General features: G+C 42.9%; 1 protein-coding gene across 1 annotated transcript in view; it reads right to left on the bottom strand.

Moving 5' to 3' along the window:
• Nucleotides 1-267: 267 nt before the first annotated feature.
• Nucleotides 268-18,281, bottom strand: part of SPATA31H1 (SPATA31 subfamily H member 1) — a 42,571-nt gene continuing 24,557 nt past the window's right edge. Inside the window, exon 5 of the mRNA XM_086326120.1 lies at nucleotides 268-18,171. Within this exon, the coding sequence (XP_086182246.1) occupies nucleotides 477-18,171 (17,695 nt within the window). The 3' untranslated portion in view covers nucleotides 268-476. The remainder of the gene's footprint in view (nucleotides 18,172-18,281) is intronic.

Below are 18,281 nucleotides of genomic sequence, written 5' to 3'. Positions count from 1 at the left end.
AGCCCGGTGGCGAACGTCTACTTCCGCCTAGCAGCTTCCGAGGGGGCTGCGGCAGGGGCGAGTCACGTGACTAGCCCCCTTTCCTCTGAGACCCCGCCCCGGCAGTGCGCGGTGGGACCCGGGAAACTGGGGGTGGGGTTTGGAGCGTCAACTTTGGCCTGAGAGCCCCTCCCTTTCGTTCCCTCGGTTTGCACAACCTCTCCTGCCCTTCCGGCGCCCCCAGGCTCCACCCCGCGAGAAGAGTGGTCTTTCTTGATGCACAGGAAGGTCAATTATTGCCCCTTTATTTATCTTAGGGAAATGACAGACCCATTCCCGCTCTCCCTCCCCCCAGGTAGAGAGACGAAGAAACTCTTTCATTGCTGAGGGCTTAGGAAGTAGAGGCCTTGGCCGAGTAGGAAAGAAGCCAGAGCCGCTCAGGGGAGACTTGAGCTAAGCAATGAATAACGGGGGCGGGTCTCTTCCATCTACTAGTGTCAGGCCTCCAAACTTGCCCTCCTTTGGGGATTTTTGGTGTGGTCTCTAGGAGACGTGTTCGAGTTACTATTGAAATCTTTACTCAAACCATGCCTGGGCCTCTCCCTAGGGGAGCTGTGTTTGAGTCTCTCCTTGAGGGGATTGGTGTGGCTCCTCTCAGAGGGACTTTGTCTGCTCCCCTCAGAGGGCTTGTGCTGTCTTCTCTCAGAAGCACTGTGCCCTCTCCTCTCAGAGGAACTGCGACGAAGTTTCTCAAAGAGACTGCGATTGCTCCTCTCAGAGGGACTGCGACACCTTCTTTCAGAGGGACTGCGACACCTTCTCTCAGAGGGACTGCGACATCTCCTCTCAGAGGGAGCTCGATAGCTCCTCTCAGAGAGACTGTGATGGCTCCTCTGAGAAGGGCTTGGATGACTCCTCTCAGAGGCGCTGCGATGGCTCCTCTCAGAGGCGCTGCGATGGCTCCTCTCAGAGGCGCTGCGATGGCTCCTCTCTGAGGCGCTGCGATGGCTCCTCTCAGAGGCGCTGTGATGGCTTCTCTCAGAGGCGCTTCGATGGCTTCTCCCAGAGGCACTGCGATGGCTCCTTTCAGAGGCGCTGCGGTGGCTTCTCTCAGAGGCACTTCTATGGCTCCTCTCAGAGGTACTTCTATGGCTCCTCTCAGAGGTACTTCTATGGCTCCTCTCAGAGGTACTGTGCTGGTCCCTCTCAGAGGGACTGTATTGGCTTCTTCCAGAAGAGTAACATGGGGTTCTTTCCCTACTGAAGCCGAAGCTCTGGTGGTTTCGTTCCTTGTGTGTGGGTTTCCCTTTAAGGTGACTATGTGAAGTCCTCTTCATAAGAGAACCAGGTTGTAAGAGTCTCCCTGCAGCATGAACTCTGATTCCTGGTTTGAAGTTCTTGGACTCCTGGTTAGACATTTCATTTCTGTTAAAGTTTTTCTTAGCTCTGCTACTACTCTCATTTTGAACAGGACCCAAACACTGGCTGGTTGAGATGTTTTTGAGAGTGGTACTTCTTTGGGAAACTGTGGGCTTGGGTAATTGCTTAGGTCTGAGTTGGAAAGAGCTATCCCTTTTTGGTTGTTGAGCTGGTCTGAATTGGTCTGTTTCTTCCCACCGCGTGCTTTCCTGCTTGGTGACTGAGTTTGAATGCCTTAGCTTGAAAGTTGGCATCCTGTGCCTTTTGCTGTCTTTTGTTGAGCAGTAGTCTCTGGCTTTTTGTTTTGGAAGGTAGGTTTTGCTTGACCAGAAGTAGTCTGACCTTGTTGTGTCCTCAGGCTTCTGCCCAGCCAAAGCCATAATTCTGTGTGCTGCTTGAAATGCCTGCTTTAGGCCCTGAAAAAGTAGTTGAATAAATTTTGGTTGGGAGGATTTCTTAGGTTGTCTTTTTAAAGAGGCGGCCGTTGTCTGAGATGCTCCAGTCCTCTTCCTTCTTAACTGGTTTGGTAATTCCCTAGAGGAACTCTGTATTATAGCTCTACCATTTGTGTAGAACTTTGTATTTTGTGATCTAACTTCCTTAGGGATTCTTTTCATTGGATATTTTGAATCATAGGTCTTTTTGGTTCTCACTTTAGCCCATTTTTCATCCTGATTGCTTTCAGAGTCACTCTCTGATAGAGAGTGAACTTGAGTGAACTCATAGTGTCCAGGCTCTCTAATTTCTGTCTTTTCTATTAGGCTAGAGCTGTCATATTGCCTTTGCCTGATACGGACTTCTATAGGAGCAGGAGCCTGGGACGACCCAGACTGGAAATTTATTGTAGAAGTAGGACTCTTGGAAGCTCGTGTATAACCTTTGGCTTTCCTTAATGATGTTGATCTAAGGCTCCTTGGTGTGACTGGTCTGTCTCTTCTGTGATACTTTGGGAGCTGGGGTCTTTTACCAGTTCGCAACCTAAAGCCAAGATGTAACCTAATCTCTCCATGGCCTTCAGGAGTGCTTACAAGTCGAAGCTGTGGATAAATAAGAAGGTGAGGCCCAAAAGCAGCCTGTAATTTATGACAGCAATTAAATCCTGAACATCGGCCACACTGTAGGCAGATAGGATATTTTAGGACCAGACCTGAAGCTAAAGGTGGAGGTACATTGGGGGGTATTTGACTCCTCAACAGTTTTGCTGCTATTTTTAGTTGCAAATCTTGTAGCAGCTGGAACTGTTCTGAGAAGTCAGTCTTGGCCTGGGGAAGATAACTTGGCTTGAGGGAGTGTTGGGACTCAAAAATCCTTGTCTGTGAATCACTGTGTGAGTTCTCAGTCTCTTCCATTGGAACAGAATCTCTCCTGGCAAAAAATATGTTGAGGGAAGACTCTGACTTTGCTGGGGCAGGAGGCTGACTCCCTGTGCATGAAACAGGCATGTACTGAATGACTTCCTGAGATATATCGCAGGGTTTTGACTTTTTCTTTATTCTCTTTCTACTCCCAGAGTAGTGCTGTATTATGGAGGGCATGGAACTACGTGTCCATATCCTTAAAGGTGTTTTTTTCTCATAACCATGGCATGAAGTATGTCTCTGAATGTAGTTTTTGACCACTGAAGGCTGAGAGATAGTACCTTGACCCTTCTCAAGCAGTCTCTCAGAACATGTCATCAATTCAGCTGGAACCCCAAATAAATTCTGAATAGATTGACAGGTATCTTCAGTGGCTCTTTCTGTTAAAGATGTTTGAGAAGAAAGCTTCCTTTCCATAGTGGTCCCCAAGACATTCCCCATCATTAGCATATTGGAGAGGTATTTTCTAGGTAGTCGTGGCCTCGAGGAGCGACTCTCCCAGACATTCCGTTGCCTGCCCAGGACAGGCCAGGAACGGGCTCTTTGAGCCCCTGACTCTGCCTGGAAAAACTTAGGTGGTGATCTCCAGTCTTGTGGTGAATGTTGTGAGAGTCTCTGGAGTGAGCTCTCTGACTCCTCCACATGTTTCCTCTTAGTCCTTTCATTAGGTATGACATCCACTCCTGGGATCTCAGAATTTGAGTTTTTTACAGTAATAGCTGTCTCGGCAAGGGGTTGGTTATGAAGGGATAAGGAAAAAGTTGAAGATTGTATCGTATCAAGGTCTATAAAAGACTCCTCAGGTTGCAAAATATCTGTCACAAGGTTTTTTATATCCAACACATTTGATACTTGTGGCATCTCAGAATCCCAAAGATCTAATTCAGATGTTCTGACAGAACTTGAGCTAAGTGAGTCTGAAGAGTTGTTTAGAAACCTAGAGAAATAATTCCCTATTTGTAACTCTTCTTCTGATGATCCCTCCTCAGAGTCCTTATTCTGACACACCTCACTTAAATTCAAATCCTCAGATTCCATGACTTGAGGAGGCCCTGTTTTTATCCCTGTAGATTTCACAGCCTGAAGCCCTTGTTTATGATTTAACACTGTAGGTGCCTCAAGTGTAGATGTTGGCTGTGTGGTTAATTCTGCAGATTTCACTTCAGTATTTGGCCTTGGAGTTAATTCTATAGATTCTACTGGTTCTTGAAGATGTAGCCTTGGGAATAAATCCAAGTAATTTGTTGCCTTAAGCCCCACTCCTATTGGTTCTGCAATCTGGGGAATTGGCCCTGGTGCTAATTCCTCAGATTTTACAATTTGCAGTGGTGGCCCCATAGTCTTTACAATTTGAAACCCTGTCAAATCCATTCTTTTCAAAGTTTGGTACTTTGGTTCTGTGCTTAATTTCTTAAATTTTGCATTTTGCAACCTTAAGCCTGAGGTAAACTCTGAAGGTCTCACATCTTGTGGTTTTGAAGTCAACTCAGCACAGTCTACCATTTGAGAGTTTGGCCATGATGTTAATGTTACAGACTTCACAACTTGATATGGTGGCCCAGGAGTCACTTTCACAGGTGTAGCAACTCTGATGGGAGCTACTGGCTTTACCCCTATTGCTTGAGCAACTTGAAGCTGTGTCTTTGTAGAGTTTGTGACTTGTTCTAGTGGCTTTGGACTAATCCTCATGAATTCTGTAATTTGACCCAGTAGTCCTGGGGCTGTTTCTGAATATTTCATACTTTGATTCTGTGACTGTGTAAGCTTCATTTTTCCCTCCCCTTGTTGCCATGTCTCAGTGGTGACCTCTGCAGATTCTGCGTATCCTGCAACTTGACCTGTTGGCTTTGCCTTTAGGAATCGCTTAGAGGTCAAACCTATAGACCCAGGAACTTGATATCGTATCCCTTCTGTCATCTCTGAAGATTCTGGGACATCTTGAAATGCCTTTGTAATCAATGCTATAGACTCTCCCCTTGGCAGTTTTTGCCCGGAGATCACCTCCACAGATTCCTGGGCTTGAGGGTAGGGCCTTGAATATCTCTCTGCATCAGTGGTTTTATTTATTGGTTTTGGACTCCTTCTAAGAAATTCCTCCCCTTTCAGCTTTGTCTTGAAGGTCAACCCCATAGTTTCTGTAGTGTGATCCTTGGGTCCTGAAGTCATCCCTTCAGATTCCACAACTTGCTGCAGCTGCCCTGTATGTAACTCCTTAACTTGGGACCCTGACTGAGAGAGCAACTCCAGAGTTTCCAGGATTCGGTGGCTTTTCTTTGGTGTTAATTTTAAGGATTTTGAATCTTGATTCCTTAGCACTGGAGTCAGATCAACAAATTCTGGTACTTGAAGATCTAGTTTCAGAGGCATTCCTGAAGCTTTCATGGCTTTTCCTTTTGGCTTTTGGGTCAACTTCACAGATTTCTCTATAGTTTCTGTGTCTTGATGTGCCAAACTTTTTGCCATTTTTGAAGAATCTGTAACTTGATAAATTGGTATTGAAGTCAAACTAACAGATTTAGGGACTCGATGCATTGGCTTTGGAATCATCTCTTCATGTTCTATAAAGTGATGCCCTGGCCTAGGGATGATTTCAGTGGAGCCCATCATTTGAGAGCTTGTTCTTGGAGTTAGATCCTCAGATTTTGGTCTTTGAAACAGTGACTCTGATGCTAACTCCACAGGTTTTATAGCTTGTTGCAGAGACACTGAAGATGATTTTGCATGCCTTGTGCTTTGCAACTTTGGTTCTGGAGTAAACTCCAAATGTTTCACACCTTGTTGCTGTGATTCTGGAGACAAATTTGAAAATTTGACACTAGTCAACATTGGTCCTGGTATGAAGTTCTTAGTTGACTCTGGTGCCAAGATTCCTGATTTGACACCTTGCAATCCTGAAGTCAGCTCCTGGCAATTCATGCCTTGTTCTTGAGACCCTGGTGTCAACTCTACAGATTTCATATTTTGAAGACATGGCTCTGGTGCAGAGATCTCAGATTTAACACATTGTGACCTGAGACATGATGATGATCCTAAAAAATTCACACTTTGAGATTGGGGCAGTAGGTTTGACTTCATAGATTTCACATCCTGAGAACATGGCACTGATACAGACACTACAGATTTCTGCCTGAAGCAAGAAATCAGTTTATTAGAATTCACATCTTGAGGTTGTGTCTCTGGTTTCAACTCCAGAGGTTTCCCATCTTGAAAACATGGCTCTGGTGCAAAGACCACAGATCTTATACTGTGCTGCCTGAGGTGTGAGGGCAACTCCTCACAATTCATACCTTGAGGATGTGGCCCTGAATTTAATTCCATAGATTTCACTTTTTGAAAACATGGCTCTAGAGCAAACACATTCCATTTCAAATTCTGAAGCTCAGAGTCTGAAATCAGTTTTGTAGAATTGGTACCACAAAGCAGTGGCTCTTTATTCATCTTCATAGATTTTATATCTTCAAACAGTTGCTCTGGTAAAAATAACATAGGTTTCATAACATTTAACTGAGGGCCCAAAGTGAACACAGACTGCACAACTTGTTGCTCTGACCCAGCATGATTGACCAAAAATTGGACTTCTGGAAACTTTGTCCCTGAAGTTAACTCAGGAGATTTTGCTTCTTGCAAGTGTGATTCCAGGTTGAACAACATAGATTTTGTACCATGAGATTCTGGCCCAGAGGGTTTCATACCATGCATCTGTGGCCCTGGATTAGACTTTACAGAACTTAAGTATTGAAGTTCTATCCCTGAATTCAACCCAGTAGAATTTACACCTTGCTGCTGTGGGCCAGAGTTGAACTTTGTTGAGGTTCTACCTTGAGACTTTGTCCCTGGAGTCAATTCACATTTTATGTCTTGTAAATCCTGCACAGGATTGAACATAATAGATTTTATACCTTGAAGTTCTGGCCCTGGATTAAAATCAGAAGATTTCTTACCTTTACATTTTGTCCCTGAAGTTAACTCAGGAGATTTTATACCTTGCAAGGGTGGCCGACATTTGCACTTCATAGAATCTACACATTGTAATTTTGGCTCTGGATTCAGCTCAGAAGAATTTTCACACTGTATCTGTGGGTCACAGTTGCATCCTGTGGGTGTTACACTTAGAAACTTTGACCCTGAAATCGATTTAGATTTCAGACCTTGGCAATGTGGCCCAGGGTTGAACACCATAGATGTCTCACATTGATTCCCTGTACATGGTTTCACTTCAAATCCCATATTTTGACATTTTTTCCCTGAAGTTGACTCAAGGGATTCTATACCTTGCAAAGATGCCCCACGTTTGCAACCCATAGAATTTAAACATTGTGATTTTGGCTCTGGATTCAACTTAGAAGACTTTGCATACCGCATCTGTGGCCCAGGGTTGCATTCTGTGGGTGTTACACCTAGAAACTTTGACTGTGGACTCAATTCAGATTTCCGACCTTGGCAGTGTGGTCCAGGATTGAACACCATAGATGTCTCACATTGATTCCCTGTACATGGTTTCACTTCAGACCCCATATTTTGACATTTTTCCCCTGAAGTCAACTCAAGGGATTTTATACCTTGCAAGGGTGGCGCACATTTGCAACCCATAGAATTTAAACATTGTAATTTTGGTTCTGAATTCAATTTAAAAGACTTTGCACACTGCATCCATGGCCCAGGGTTGCATTCTATGGGTGCTACACTTAGAAACTTTGACTCTGGACTCAATTCAGATTTCAGACCTTGACAGTGTGGTCCAGGATTGAACACCATAGATGTCTCACATTGATTCTCTGTGCCTGGATTCATTTCAGTTCCCATACATTGACATTTTTCCCCTGAAGTCAACTCAAGGGATTTTATACCTTGCAAGGGTGGCCCACATTTGCAACCCATAGAATTTAAACATTGTGATTTTGGCTCTGGATTCAACTCAGAATTTGCACACTGCATCTGTGGCCCAGGGTTGCATTCTTTGGGTGTTACACTTAGAAACTTTGACTCTGGACTCAATTCAGGTTTCAAACCTTGGCAGTGTGGTCCAGGGTTGAACACCATAGATGTCTCACACTGATTCTTTGTGCTTAGTCTCTCCTCAGATCCCATATGTTGACATTTTTTCCCTGAAGTCAGCTCCGATGATTTTGCTCCTTTCAGACCTTGGCAATGTGGTCCAGGGTTGAACACCATAGATGTCTCACTTTGAAGCTCTGTCCCTGAATTTAACTTAGAAGACTCCATACCTTGAAATTTTGAAACTGAAGTTAATTCAGAAGAGCTTGTACCTTGCAAATGTGACCCAGGCTTGCATCCAGTTGGATTTACACACTGAAGTTTTGGTTCTGAAATGAATGCAGAAGAATTCACACCTTGCAAATCTGGCCCAACGCAGAGCACCTTAGATTTTCTACCTTGAAGCTCCGTACTGGGATTCAACTCTGAAGATTTTTTATCTTGCACTTGTGACTCAGTGTTGAATGGTATATAATTCACACATTGAAGTTGTGGCCCTGGCTTCAGTTTAGAGCATCTCCCACCTTGTAATTTAGGCTCATGGTTGAATTCCAGCAATTTCTCATCTGAAAGCTTAGTTTCTGTGCTCAACTCAGATTTTACCTCTTGCAACTGTGGTCCAGGATTGAACTCTAAAGATTGAATACCTTGGTGACTTGTTCCCAGACTCAAATCAGAAGATTTCATATCTTGTAGCTGTTGGTCAGGATTGAATTCCAAAGATTTCACGTTTTTAAGCTTTGTCCTTTTGCATGATTCTGAAGATTTTATATGTTGTGAATGTGTCCTAGGACTGAACACCATGACTTTTACATTTTGAAGCTCTTCCCATGGATTCAACTTACACGATTTCTCATCTTGCTTTTGCTTTCTAGCATTGCTCTTAGACGATATCCCACTGTGAATCTTTGATTCCAAGGCCAACTTACAGAATTTTGCAACCTGAAATTCTAGGCTAGGACTGACTTCTATAGAGTTCATCAATTGAAGCTTTATAGGCCCAGAAGATTTTGCACCTTGCAACTCTGCCACAGGGTTGAATTCCATAGATTTCACACCTTGAAGGTGTGCCTTTGATGTCAACATAGATAATTTTCTATCTTGTAACTGTGGAGCTGAGTTGAACCCCAAAGATTTCACATCTTGTACCTTTGTACCAAGAGTCAATTCAAAAGGTTTCATATCTTGCCACATTGGCCTGGTGATGAATTCTATAGATTCTCCACTTTGAAGCTTTGTCTTTGGTGTTAACTCTGAGGATGTCACACCTTGCAGACATGGAACAACAGATTTCAAATCTTGAAGCCTCCACCCTAGCCCCAAATCAGATTTCTCACCCTGTCTCTGTGGTTGAGGGTTGAACTCCAGTGATTTCACACCTTGAAGTTCCCTCTTCTGGGTTAAATCAGATTTCCCACATTGTAACTTCAGTCCATGATTGAACTCTAAGGATTTTTCATCTTGAAGCTTTGTCCCTTGAATCAATTCAGAACATTTTTTACTTTGTATCTGTGGTTCAGAGTTGAACATTGATTGTGCTTCCTGAAGCATTGTCCCTAAGACCGCTTCAGAAGATTTCATACTTTGAAAGTGTGGTCTAGAATTTAACCCTTTAGATTTTACATCTTGAAGCTTTAGACCCATAATCAGTTCAGAACATTTCATATCTTTTAAGTGTTGGCTGGAGTCTGACTCTACTGATCTCACAACTGGAATCTTTCTCCTCAGAGTCAAATCAGATTTTGCACCTTGTAACTTTGGACTAGGTTTCAGGTCTAGAGACTTCACACCTTGAAGCTTCTCCCTTGGGATAACTTCAGACAATTTCACACCCTGCAAGTTTGATCCAGACCTGAAATTCATAGATTTTACACCTTGAAGCTTTATACCCGTGATCCACTTGGAAGATTTTATATCTTGCCACTGTGGACCTGACTTGAATTCCACTGATTTCACTTTTTGAAGCTTTGTCCCCAGTGTCAACTCAGATTTCACACCTTGCGATGGTGGCCCAGATTTGGACTTTGCAGATTCCACATCTTGTAAATTTGAGTCTGAGATTAATTGAGAAGATTTCTCTCCTTGAAATTGTGACTCAGAGTTGAACGCCAATTTCACATTTTGAAGTTTTGATGCCGGGATCAGCTCAGAAGATTTTAGAACTTGCAGCTGGGGACAGGGGCTAAATTCTTTATGTTTTACATCTTGAAGCTTGGCCTTTGAGGTCCACCCAGAAGAGTTTACACCTTGTAACAGTGACCCAGGGTCAAAATCTGTATATTTGATACCTTGAGTCTTTGTCCCCACAGTCAATTTAGAAAACATTGTACCTTGCAACTGTGAGCCAGGGATTAGCTCAGTAACTTTCTTGTCTTGGGACTTTGTCTCAAACGGTACCTCAGAAGATTTTAGACCTTGCCACTGTGGCCCAGTGTTGAAATCCTCAGATTTCATGCCCTGAAGCTTTGGCTGAAGAGTCAACTCAGATGACTTCATACTTTTCAAGTGTAGTGGGGAGTTCAACTCTATAGTTTTATCACTTTGTAATTGTGACCCTTGGCTTAATACCTCAGATTTCACCTCAGGAAACTGTGGCTCTTGTGTAAGCAGTGGAGACTTCACACCTTGAAGCTGTGTTCCTGGGGCTGACTGTAATGGTTTCACTTCTTGATGCCATGGTCCTGGGGTCAATGAAGGAGATTCGCCATCTTGCAAGTGAAGCCTAGATTTGAACATCATAGATTTTATATCACAGAGCTTTGACTTGGAAGTCAAGTCACATGATTTCATTCTGCTAAACTGTAGACAGGGTTTCACATTGAGACCTTGAGCCTGAGACTCTTGGAGTGATGTCAAAGATTGTACATCCTGAAGCTTTGGCCCTGGGGTCAATACAGATGACTTCGTATCTCTCAACTGTATCAACTCTGTTGGTTTGACACACTGAGGTTGCAACTCAAGATTTAGCAGAGATTTCACACTTTGAAACATTGGTGCAGGCATCCACTGAACAGTTTTCATACTTCCAAACTCTGGCTTTTGGTTTAGCTCCACAATTTTCATACCTTGAAACTGTGGCTCTGAAGTTGATGCCAAAACTTTTCCTTCTTGCATCTGTGGTCCTGGAGACAACTCAGGAGTTTTCACCCTCTTCAACTGTGGCCCGAGGTTAAACTTCATATATGCTGTACCTTGAATTTTTGGCCCCAGATGCAATGCAGATGACTTCACATCTCTTAACTGTGTTGAATATTTCAACTCTACAAATTTGCCACCTTGAGGTTGTGGGTTAAGATTTAACCCTGCAGATTTCACGTCTTGGAACTCATATCCTGGTATCCACTGAATATGTTTCATAGTCTCAGGCTGTGGCTCTTGTTTAAACTCAGTGGTTTTCACACCTTGAAGCTGTGGCTCTGAAGTTGACTTTGAGGATTTTACTTGGTGTAACTGTGGTCCTGGGGTCAACTTGGGAGACTTCATACTTTGCAACTGTGGTTCAAGTTTTAACTTTTTAGATTTTATACCTTGAATATTTGATTCTGGAGTCAATTCAGATGATTCCCTACCTTTCAACTGTAATTCAAAGTTGAGATCTACTAATTTTCCATCTTTAAATTTTAGCTCTGGAATTAACTCCAAAGACATCCCATCTTCTGACTTAGACCCTCTCTTCAGTGACTCTGAATTCACACATTGCTGCTCTGGTGAGATTACAGATATCTCACCAACCTGTTTTGGCCCAGGAGTTAAGTTCACAATTGCCGTCTCTTGAAACTGTTGCTTTGGGGCTAAATCCACAGATTTTACTCCTTGAAACTTTTGTCTTCTGCTTGCATTCACAGATTTTACTACCTGCTTCTTTGGCCTTGAGGTCAACTTCATAGGTTTTGCAAATTGCAGCTCTTGATCTGGAGTCTCCTCTACAGGTTTTAAACTTTGAAGCTTTGGACATGGGGTTAGCTGCAGAATTTTCATATCTTGCATTTGGGGCTTTGTCAAATTTGTCAATTCCTGAGGTTTCATACCTTGCAGTTTAGGCCCTTGCAGCAATGACCATGGTGCCAAAAACACAGAATTCTCATCTTGCATCCTTGGCCCAAGTTTCAATTCCACAGCTTTCACATCTTGCAGTTGCGTTCTTGGGATGAACGTCACAGTCTTTAATCCTTGATTTCTTAAGGACAGTGCCAACACATCAGATTTCACACCTTGAAGCTTGGAGTCTGAGGTGAGTTTCACAGATTTGACATCTTCTCTCGGTGGTCCTGAGGTTATCTCCACAGATTTTTTACCTTCCGGCTGTGGACTTGGGGTTAGCAATGTAGATTTCATACCTCTTGGATGTTGTCCTGGAGTTAAGACTGCAGAGTTTACATCTTTAAACTCTGACTCGGAGGACAGCAACTCAGATATTAAACCATGAAGTTTTGAGCCTGGGGTCACCTCTACCGGTTTCACATCTTCCCCCTGTGACCCAGGGGTTAACACCATAGATTTAACATTTCCCAATTGTGGCTTTGATATTAACTGAATAGATTTCATACTTCCTAAATGTGGTCCTGGGGTTAACTTCACAGATTTTGTATCTTCCAGCTGTGGTTCTGGCATTAGTGCCTCAGATTGTAAACCTTCAACCTCTGAGATTGGGGTCCTTGCTGCAGGTTTTACATCTTGCATCTGTGGTCTTTGGGTCAATCCAGAAGATTTCATAACTTGTAACAGTGGTCTTCTGGTCAACTCAGAAAAGTTTACACTTGGCAACTGGAGTCCAGGAGACACCTCCATAGATTTTACATCTGGTCTCTGTGGCTCTGAAACTAATTTATAAGAAATGTCACCTTCAAAGCTTGACATTTGGTCTGATGCTTCACATTTTATGCCTTGAAACAGTGGCTTTGGCCCTAACATCTCAGGCTTAACCCCTTGCTGCTCAGGTCCTGAGGCCAACTTCATAGATCTTTCTCCTTGCATCATTGGTTCTGGAGTTAACTCAAAAATCTTCACATATTGTAGTTGTGGCCCTGAATTTAACTCAGAGGATTTCACACCTTGAGACTGAACTCCTGATGTTAGATCACAAAATTTGACATCTTGTAGCCATGGCCCCACCTGTTTCACACCTTGAAGCCCTGGAGACATCTTTGCTGATTTAGAATCCTGAAGCCCTAACTCTAGAGCTGTCTCCATGGAAGTCACACTATGAAATGGTGATTCTGGGATTTGCTTCCCAAATTTGACACCTTGAAGCTTTGGCCCTGAGGTCAATTCAGAAAATTTGACATCATGCTGCCTTGACCCTAGGTTCAGTTCCTCAGATTTCATATCTTGAAGTTCTGAGGTCAATTTCACTGATTTCATGCTGTTAAACTGTGACCCTTCAACAGACAGAATAGGTTTCATATTTTCAACCAGGAGCCCTTGACTTAACTGCAAAGATGACTCTGCTACAAATCCTACAGCCTTTGTATCTTGAAGCTGTGTTCCTGGCATTAACTGCACATGTTCAAAACCTTGATGCTTTGGGTCTGGAGTCAGATCAGAAAATCTAACACCTTGTAAGCACGGTCCTGAGCTTAGTTCCATGAATTTTGTACTTTGAGTTTGTGGTTTTGCCATCAACTGTATAGATACAACACTTTGATGCTTTGGTCCTGGGGTACAATCTGACAATTTTATTTCTTGCATTGGGGAACCTGGGGTCAATTCATCAGATGTCACACTGTGATGTGGAGACCCTGAGATTAAATCTAAAAGTCTTTCTCCTTGAAGTGGTGGTTTAGGACGTAACTCTGAAAATCTTACGCTATGCAACTGTGGTCCCAGGGACTCACCTTGGAGCTGTACCTCCTCAGTCAGTTCCTCTGGTATCATACTTTGTAGGACTGGCTCTTGTATTGGCTTCTCTGATTCTACCATTTTGGTAGTAGTTGGCTGTTGAATTAAATTAACATATTTCACGTCTTGTAGTTTTGGCTCTGACTCCAACTGCCTGAATGTTACTTCCTGGAGCTGTGGCTCTGGAGTCAACTCTGTAACTTGTGGTTTTGGTCCTGTAATAAACTGTTTAGATTCCACCACTAATGGGGATGACTCAGAGGTTAACTTCACATGTTTCAAATTTTGTAGTAGTGGCTCTGATATCTCATATTGCATCCTTGGTTCTAAAGTCAACTCCAGAGATCCTTTTTCTGAATATGGTTGTACTGGTATTACCTCCTGGATGTTTTCAACTGGAAATGTTGCTAACCCCACAGTTTCTGTGTTTGCATATTCTGACCTTAAGGGTATCTCTGATGATTCTGTATCTTGAAGATGTGGCCTTAGAGGAGTCATTCTTGCAGATTCTATAACTTGATCTGTTGGTTTTTGCATTAATTGGGGCAAATTAACTTGGGGCAAAGCCTCAGAAATCAGTCTTACAGTTTCTGTGTCTTGATGGTCTTGACCTGGAGTCAACTCTGAAAATTTTTGAAAATACGGCCTGAGCATCACACCACCAGGTTTCAAGACTACAGATTCCTTCTCTTGTGGCCAGATCTCAGCAGCTAACTCTGTAGATGGTATGTCTTGATGCCTTGGTTTGGAAGTTAGACCCACAGGTTTTAATCCTTGTAAATGTAATTCCATGGTCACTTTCCTTGATTCAACATGTTGTAACTGTGACTCAGGAATTAACCTACTAGATTCTTCCAGTGGTACGTGTAAATCCACAAAATCATCATGCCTTAATGGCCCTAGAGTCAACTCCTCAGGTTTTATACTTGTGGACTGTGGTTCTGAGGTCAATGACACAGATTTCACATTTTGAAATTGTGGTTCTGAGATCAGCTTCTCATAATTCATAACTTCTGAATATGGTCCTAGATTTGGATGAACAAACTTCATATCTTGAGATTCTGGGGTCAACATGTTTGATTTCATACCTTGCATCTCTGATCCTAGTACCAACTCCAGAGATTCTTGTGTCATGTGCTGTGACATTGGAGTTTCGTCCATGGCTCTCACACTTTGGAACATTGGCTCAAGAGTGCTCCTGAATGACATTGAGTTCATCTGCATAGATGCTTGGCTCAGTGACCTGGGGGTACTTCCTAAAAATGATTGTATCAACCCCATAGACTCTTTCCCGTGGTGACCAGTGTCAGGGGTTAGCTTTGCTTCTGTTTCTGCATATCCTGGTTCTGAGATCATCCCTAAAGATTCTGAAGCTTGATACCGTGAGATCATCCCTTCAGGTTCTGTGACTTGATGATTTGGTCTGGAGTCTACCTCTACAGATTTTACTGCTTGAATGTGTGCTCCTGGGATCAGTTCTTCATATTTCATACCTTCTACCTTTGTCTCAGGAGTCAGTCTTGTACTTTCTACCATTTGAGGAGTTTTTACATCTTCACGCAATGGTATTGGGGCTGTCTCCTCAGATCTTATATCCTGTGACCATGGCTTTGGGGCCAACTCCATAGGTTTCATATCTTTTTGTACTATTCTTGGAGACAATTCCACAGTTTTTATACCTGGAAACTCTGATGGTAGAGCCAAATGAACATATTCCATACCTTGCAACTGTGAACTGGGGACCAGATCTATAGATTTCTTACTTTGCAACTGTGGTACTGGGACTAACCCAGTAGATTTTTTACTTTGTTGTTGGGGTCCCAGCATCAGTTGGATAGATTTCACACCATGAAGCTGAGCCCCTGGGGCTGACTGCACAGATTTCTCATTTTGCCCCTGTGGTGTGGTGGCCAACTCCTCAGGTTTTACACTCTGCCATTCTGGTTCTGTGGCCAGTTCTATAGAGTTCACAGTTGAGACTGGCTGTGTGTAATTTCCCAGTTCTGGGACTGAACCTGTGGTTATGTCTACAGATTTTATATTTTGTGACTCTGATGCCAAAACCAGTTTCCCAGACTTCAAATTTTGCAGTCTTGGGGATAACGTCATAGAACCCATAACCTTAAGTTGTGGAATTGATTTCATCTCTCTATAGTTCACATCTGGAACTGATGTAGTGGACATTTCTGCAGATTCTGTGACTTGAGGCAGTGCCTTTTGGCTCATTCCCATAGATTTTGTACCTGTACCCAGTGACCTTGGGATTGTCCCTAAAGATTCCATCATTTGATGATGTGAATGTGTCACCTCTGCAGATTTCTCCATTTTTATCCAGGGGTCAGAGGTCAACTCCATAGTTTCTATTACATGATGACTTTGCCTTGGACTCATCTCTGAATACTCCAGAATTTGATGCCCTGGGGTCAACCTCGAAGACTCTGTGACTTGATGAGATGGCCCTGGTGTTAATGCCATAGATTCTGTGCCTTGATTATATGGTTGTGGAGTCATCCCCTCAAAGTCTGGCACTTGAATACATGACCCAGGAGTCAACTCCAGACTCCTGGAGTTGGCTTGAGATATTGGAATCACTCCTCCTGATTCCATGACTTTATGTGGTGGCTTTGGAGGTAAGCCCACAGATTCTACCACTCCAAATGTACCAATAGTAGTAAAAGAGCTTGAAGTCAAACAATCTGATTGAATTGCCCTTGGGGTTAAATTTGCAATCTGAGACTGTGTATCTGGGATCAAACCCCCAGATTCTATAACATGTGACTTTGTTGGTGGAATTATCCCCATAAAATCCATAGCTTGTAATAGTGCTACTGGAGTCACTTTCATGTAATCCATCACTTGATGCAATGGCCTTGGGATCGTTTCAAATGATTTCATATTTTGACATATTGGCCCTGGAGTAATCTTCAGTGATTCTACGACTTGACTTTGTGGCCTTGATGTTACATGAACTGATTGCATAACTTTATGTGGCCCTGGGGTTATTTCCACAGTTTCTATGACTGCATGTTGTAGTCTTGGATTCATCTTTCCTGGTTGTATGACTCGATGGTCCAACAATGTACTCCTTTTTACTGACTCCATAACTTGATATTGCATTGTTGGGGTCATTCCCATTGACTGTATGATAGGTGGATGTGATTTTTTAATCATCCCCATAGAATCCATGACTTGAAGCAATGCTATTGGAGTTACCTTCACATTATCTATTACTTGATTCAACTGTCTTGAAGTTATCTTTCTTGATTCCATAACTTGCTGCTGAGGTCTTGGGGTTACCTCCACTGATTTAATGACTTGATATGATGGTTTTTGGCTTACATGCACTGTTTCCATGGCTTCCATTGGTTTTTCAACTTCATTTGGTGGCCATTGGAACAAACCCACAGATTCTATCACTTCTGAATGTGAATCTGGAATCATCCCCATTGAATCCATGACTTGAAGTAATGCCAGTGGAGTAACTTTCACACTATCTGTGACTTGGTATGGTAGCTGTGGGGTCAGCTCCATATTAGGCACCTGGGTCTGTTGCGGTTGTATCCTTTTTTCTGGAAGACCTAAGACCCTCTGCTTTATATTAAGCTCTAGCACATGTTTTGGGTCCTTCTTCAGTAAAGTCATTTCCTCTTGAGTGATGTCAGCTCCTAAGCTTTTGGGAAGTAGAATATCTATTGATGTCATTAATGGCCTGGATTCAAGGATTTGGGGGCCATCTCCAGGTTGTGACTGCTTACCTGAGATAAGAGTCTGAGAAATTCTTGTTTCTGTTCTATTTAATCCAGATTCCACTCCAGTGTTCCTTTGGAGCTGAAGAGATGGAAGGTCTGGGGATTCATTGTTGATATTTTGCTCAGTGCTTTGATGAATGGGCATAGATAACTGGATTTGGGGTTTCTCTGGTTCAGGGACTCCTCCTTGCACCTCAATTAAATAATTCAGCATTGCCCATGATTCCCTCACAGGCAGAGGCACTGTTTGTTCCCGCAAAGTACAAACCTTCCAAGCCATATGTCCCTCTAACTCCCACCTAGCCAAAGGAGAGAGCTGGATTGGAGCTGACCCTGACAATAGTGGTCTCTCTTTGAAGATAATATTTGGCTTATGATCTGATGTCAAATCACTCTTGATTCTTCTCTTATCCTTTGTTTTTTCTTCTTGTCTGTGGAGATCTGGAGATTCAAAAAGAGAGTTGATAAAAGTGCTTTGAGGGCTTAAGGATGAAAGAGTTTCCAAATTCTGAAAAAGTTCTGATTTCCCAAGCTCTGAAAGCATAAAAGAAGGCTGAGATGTGCCTTGGTTCCTGAACACAGGAGGTTGATTTTGGGGTAAAATAGGTAAACTATGGCTCCGGAATTGCCAAGTTGTTTCTTCAGAAAAGACGGGAAGGTGAGACAGGCTCGAGCTGTAGGATGATCCAGAGGAGATGCTACTGTCAGTAGAATGTTCTGCATTCTTACAGTCACAACAGGGTAGGACAGGCTCCTGAGCCACAAAAACAGAGGAGGTGGAAGAAGAAATCATATCCTGTGGTTCAGGCAAACCCAATTCCATAAGACTTGATCTAAGAAATAAAGAGAAAAGTTCCCATTTGTTTTGAAACAGGAAAAAGTAGGAAAATGGAACGACAATGGCCATTTTGAATGCAAAATATTTTGGACTGAGGGAAAACAA

Source organism: Bos grunniens, chromosome 11 (genome assembly GCF_055505025.1).
Source record: "Bos grunniens cultivar Pamir isolate PY7600 chromosome 11, Bosgru_T2T1.0, whole genome shotgun sequence".
NCBI classification, from domain to species: Eukaryota; Metazoa; Chordata; class Mammalia; order Artiodactyla; family Bovidae; genus Bos; species Bos grunniens.
The sequence above is the reverse complement of the archived record's forward strand: the minus strand, read 5'-3'. Positions and strand labels throughout refer to the sequence as shown.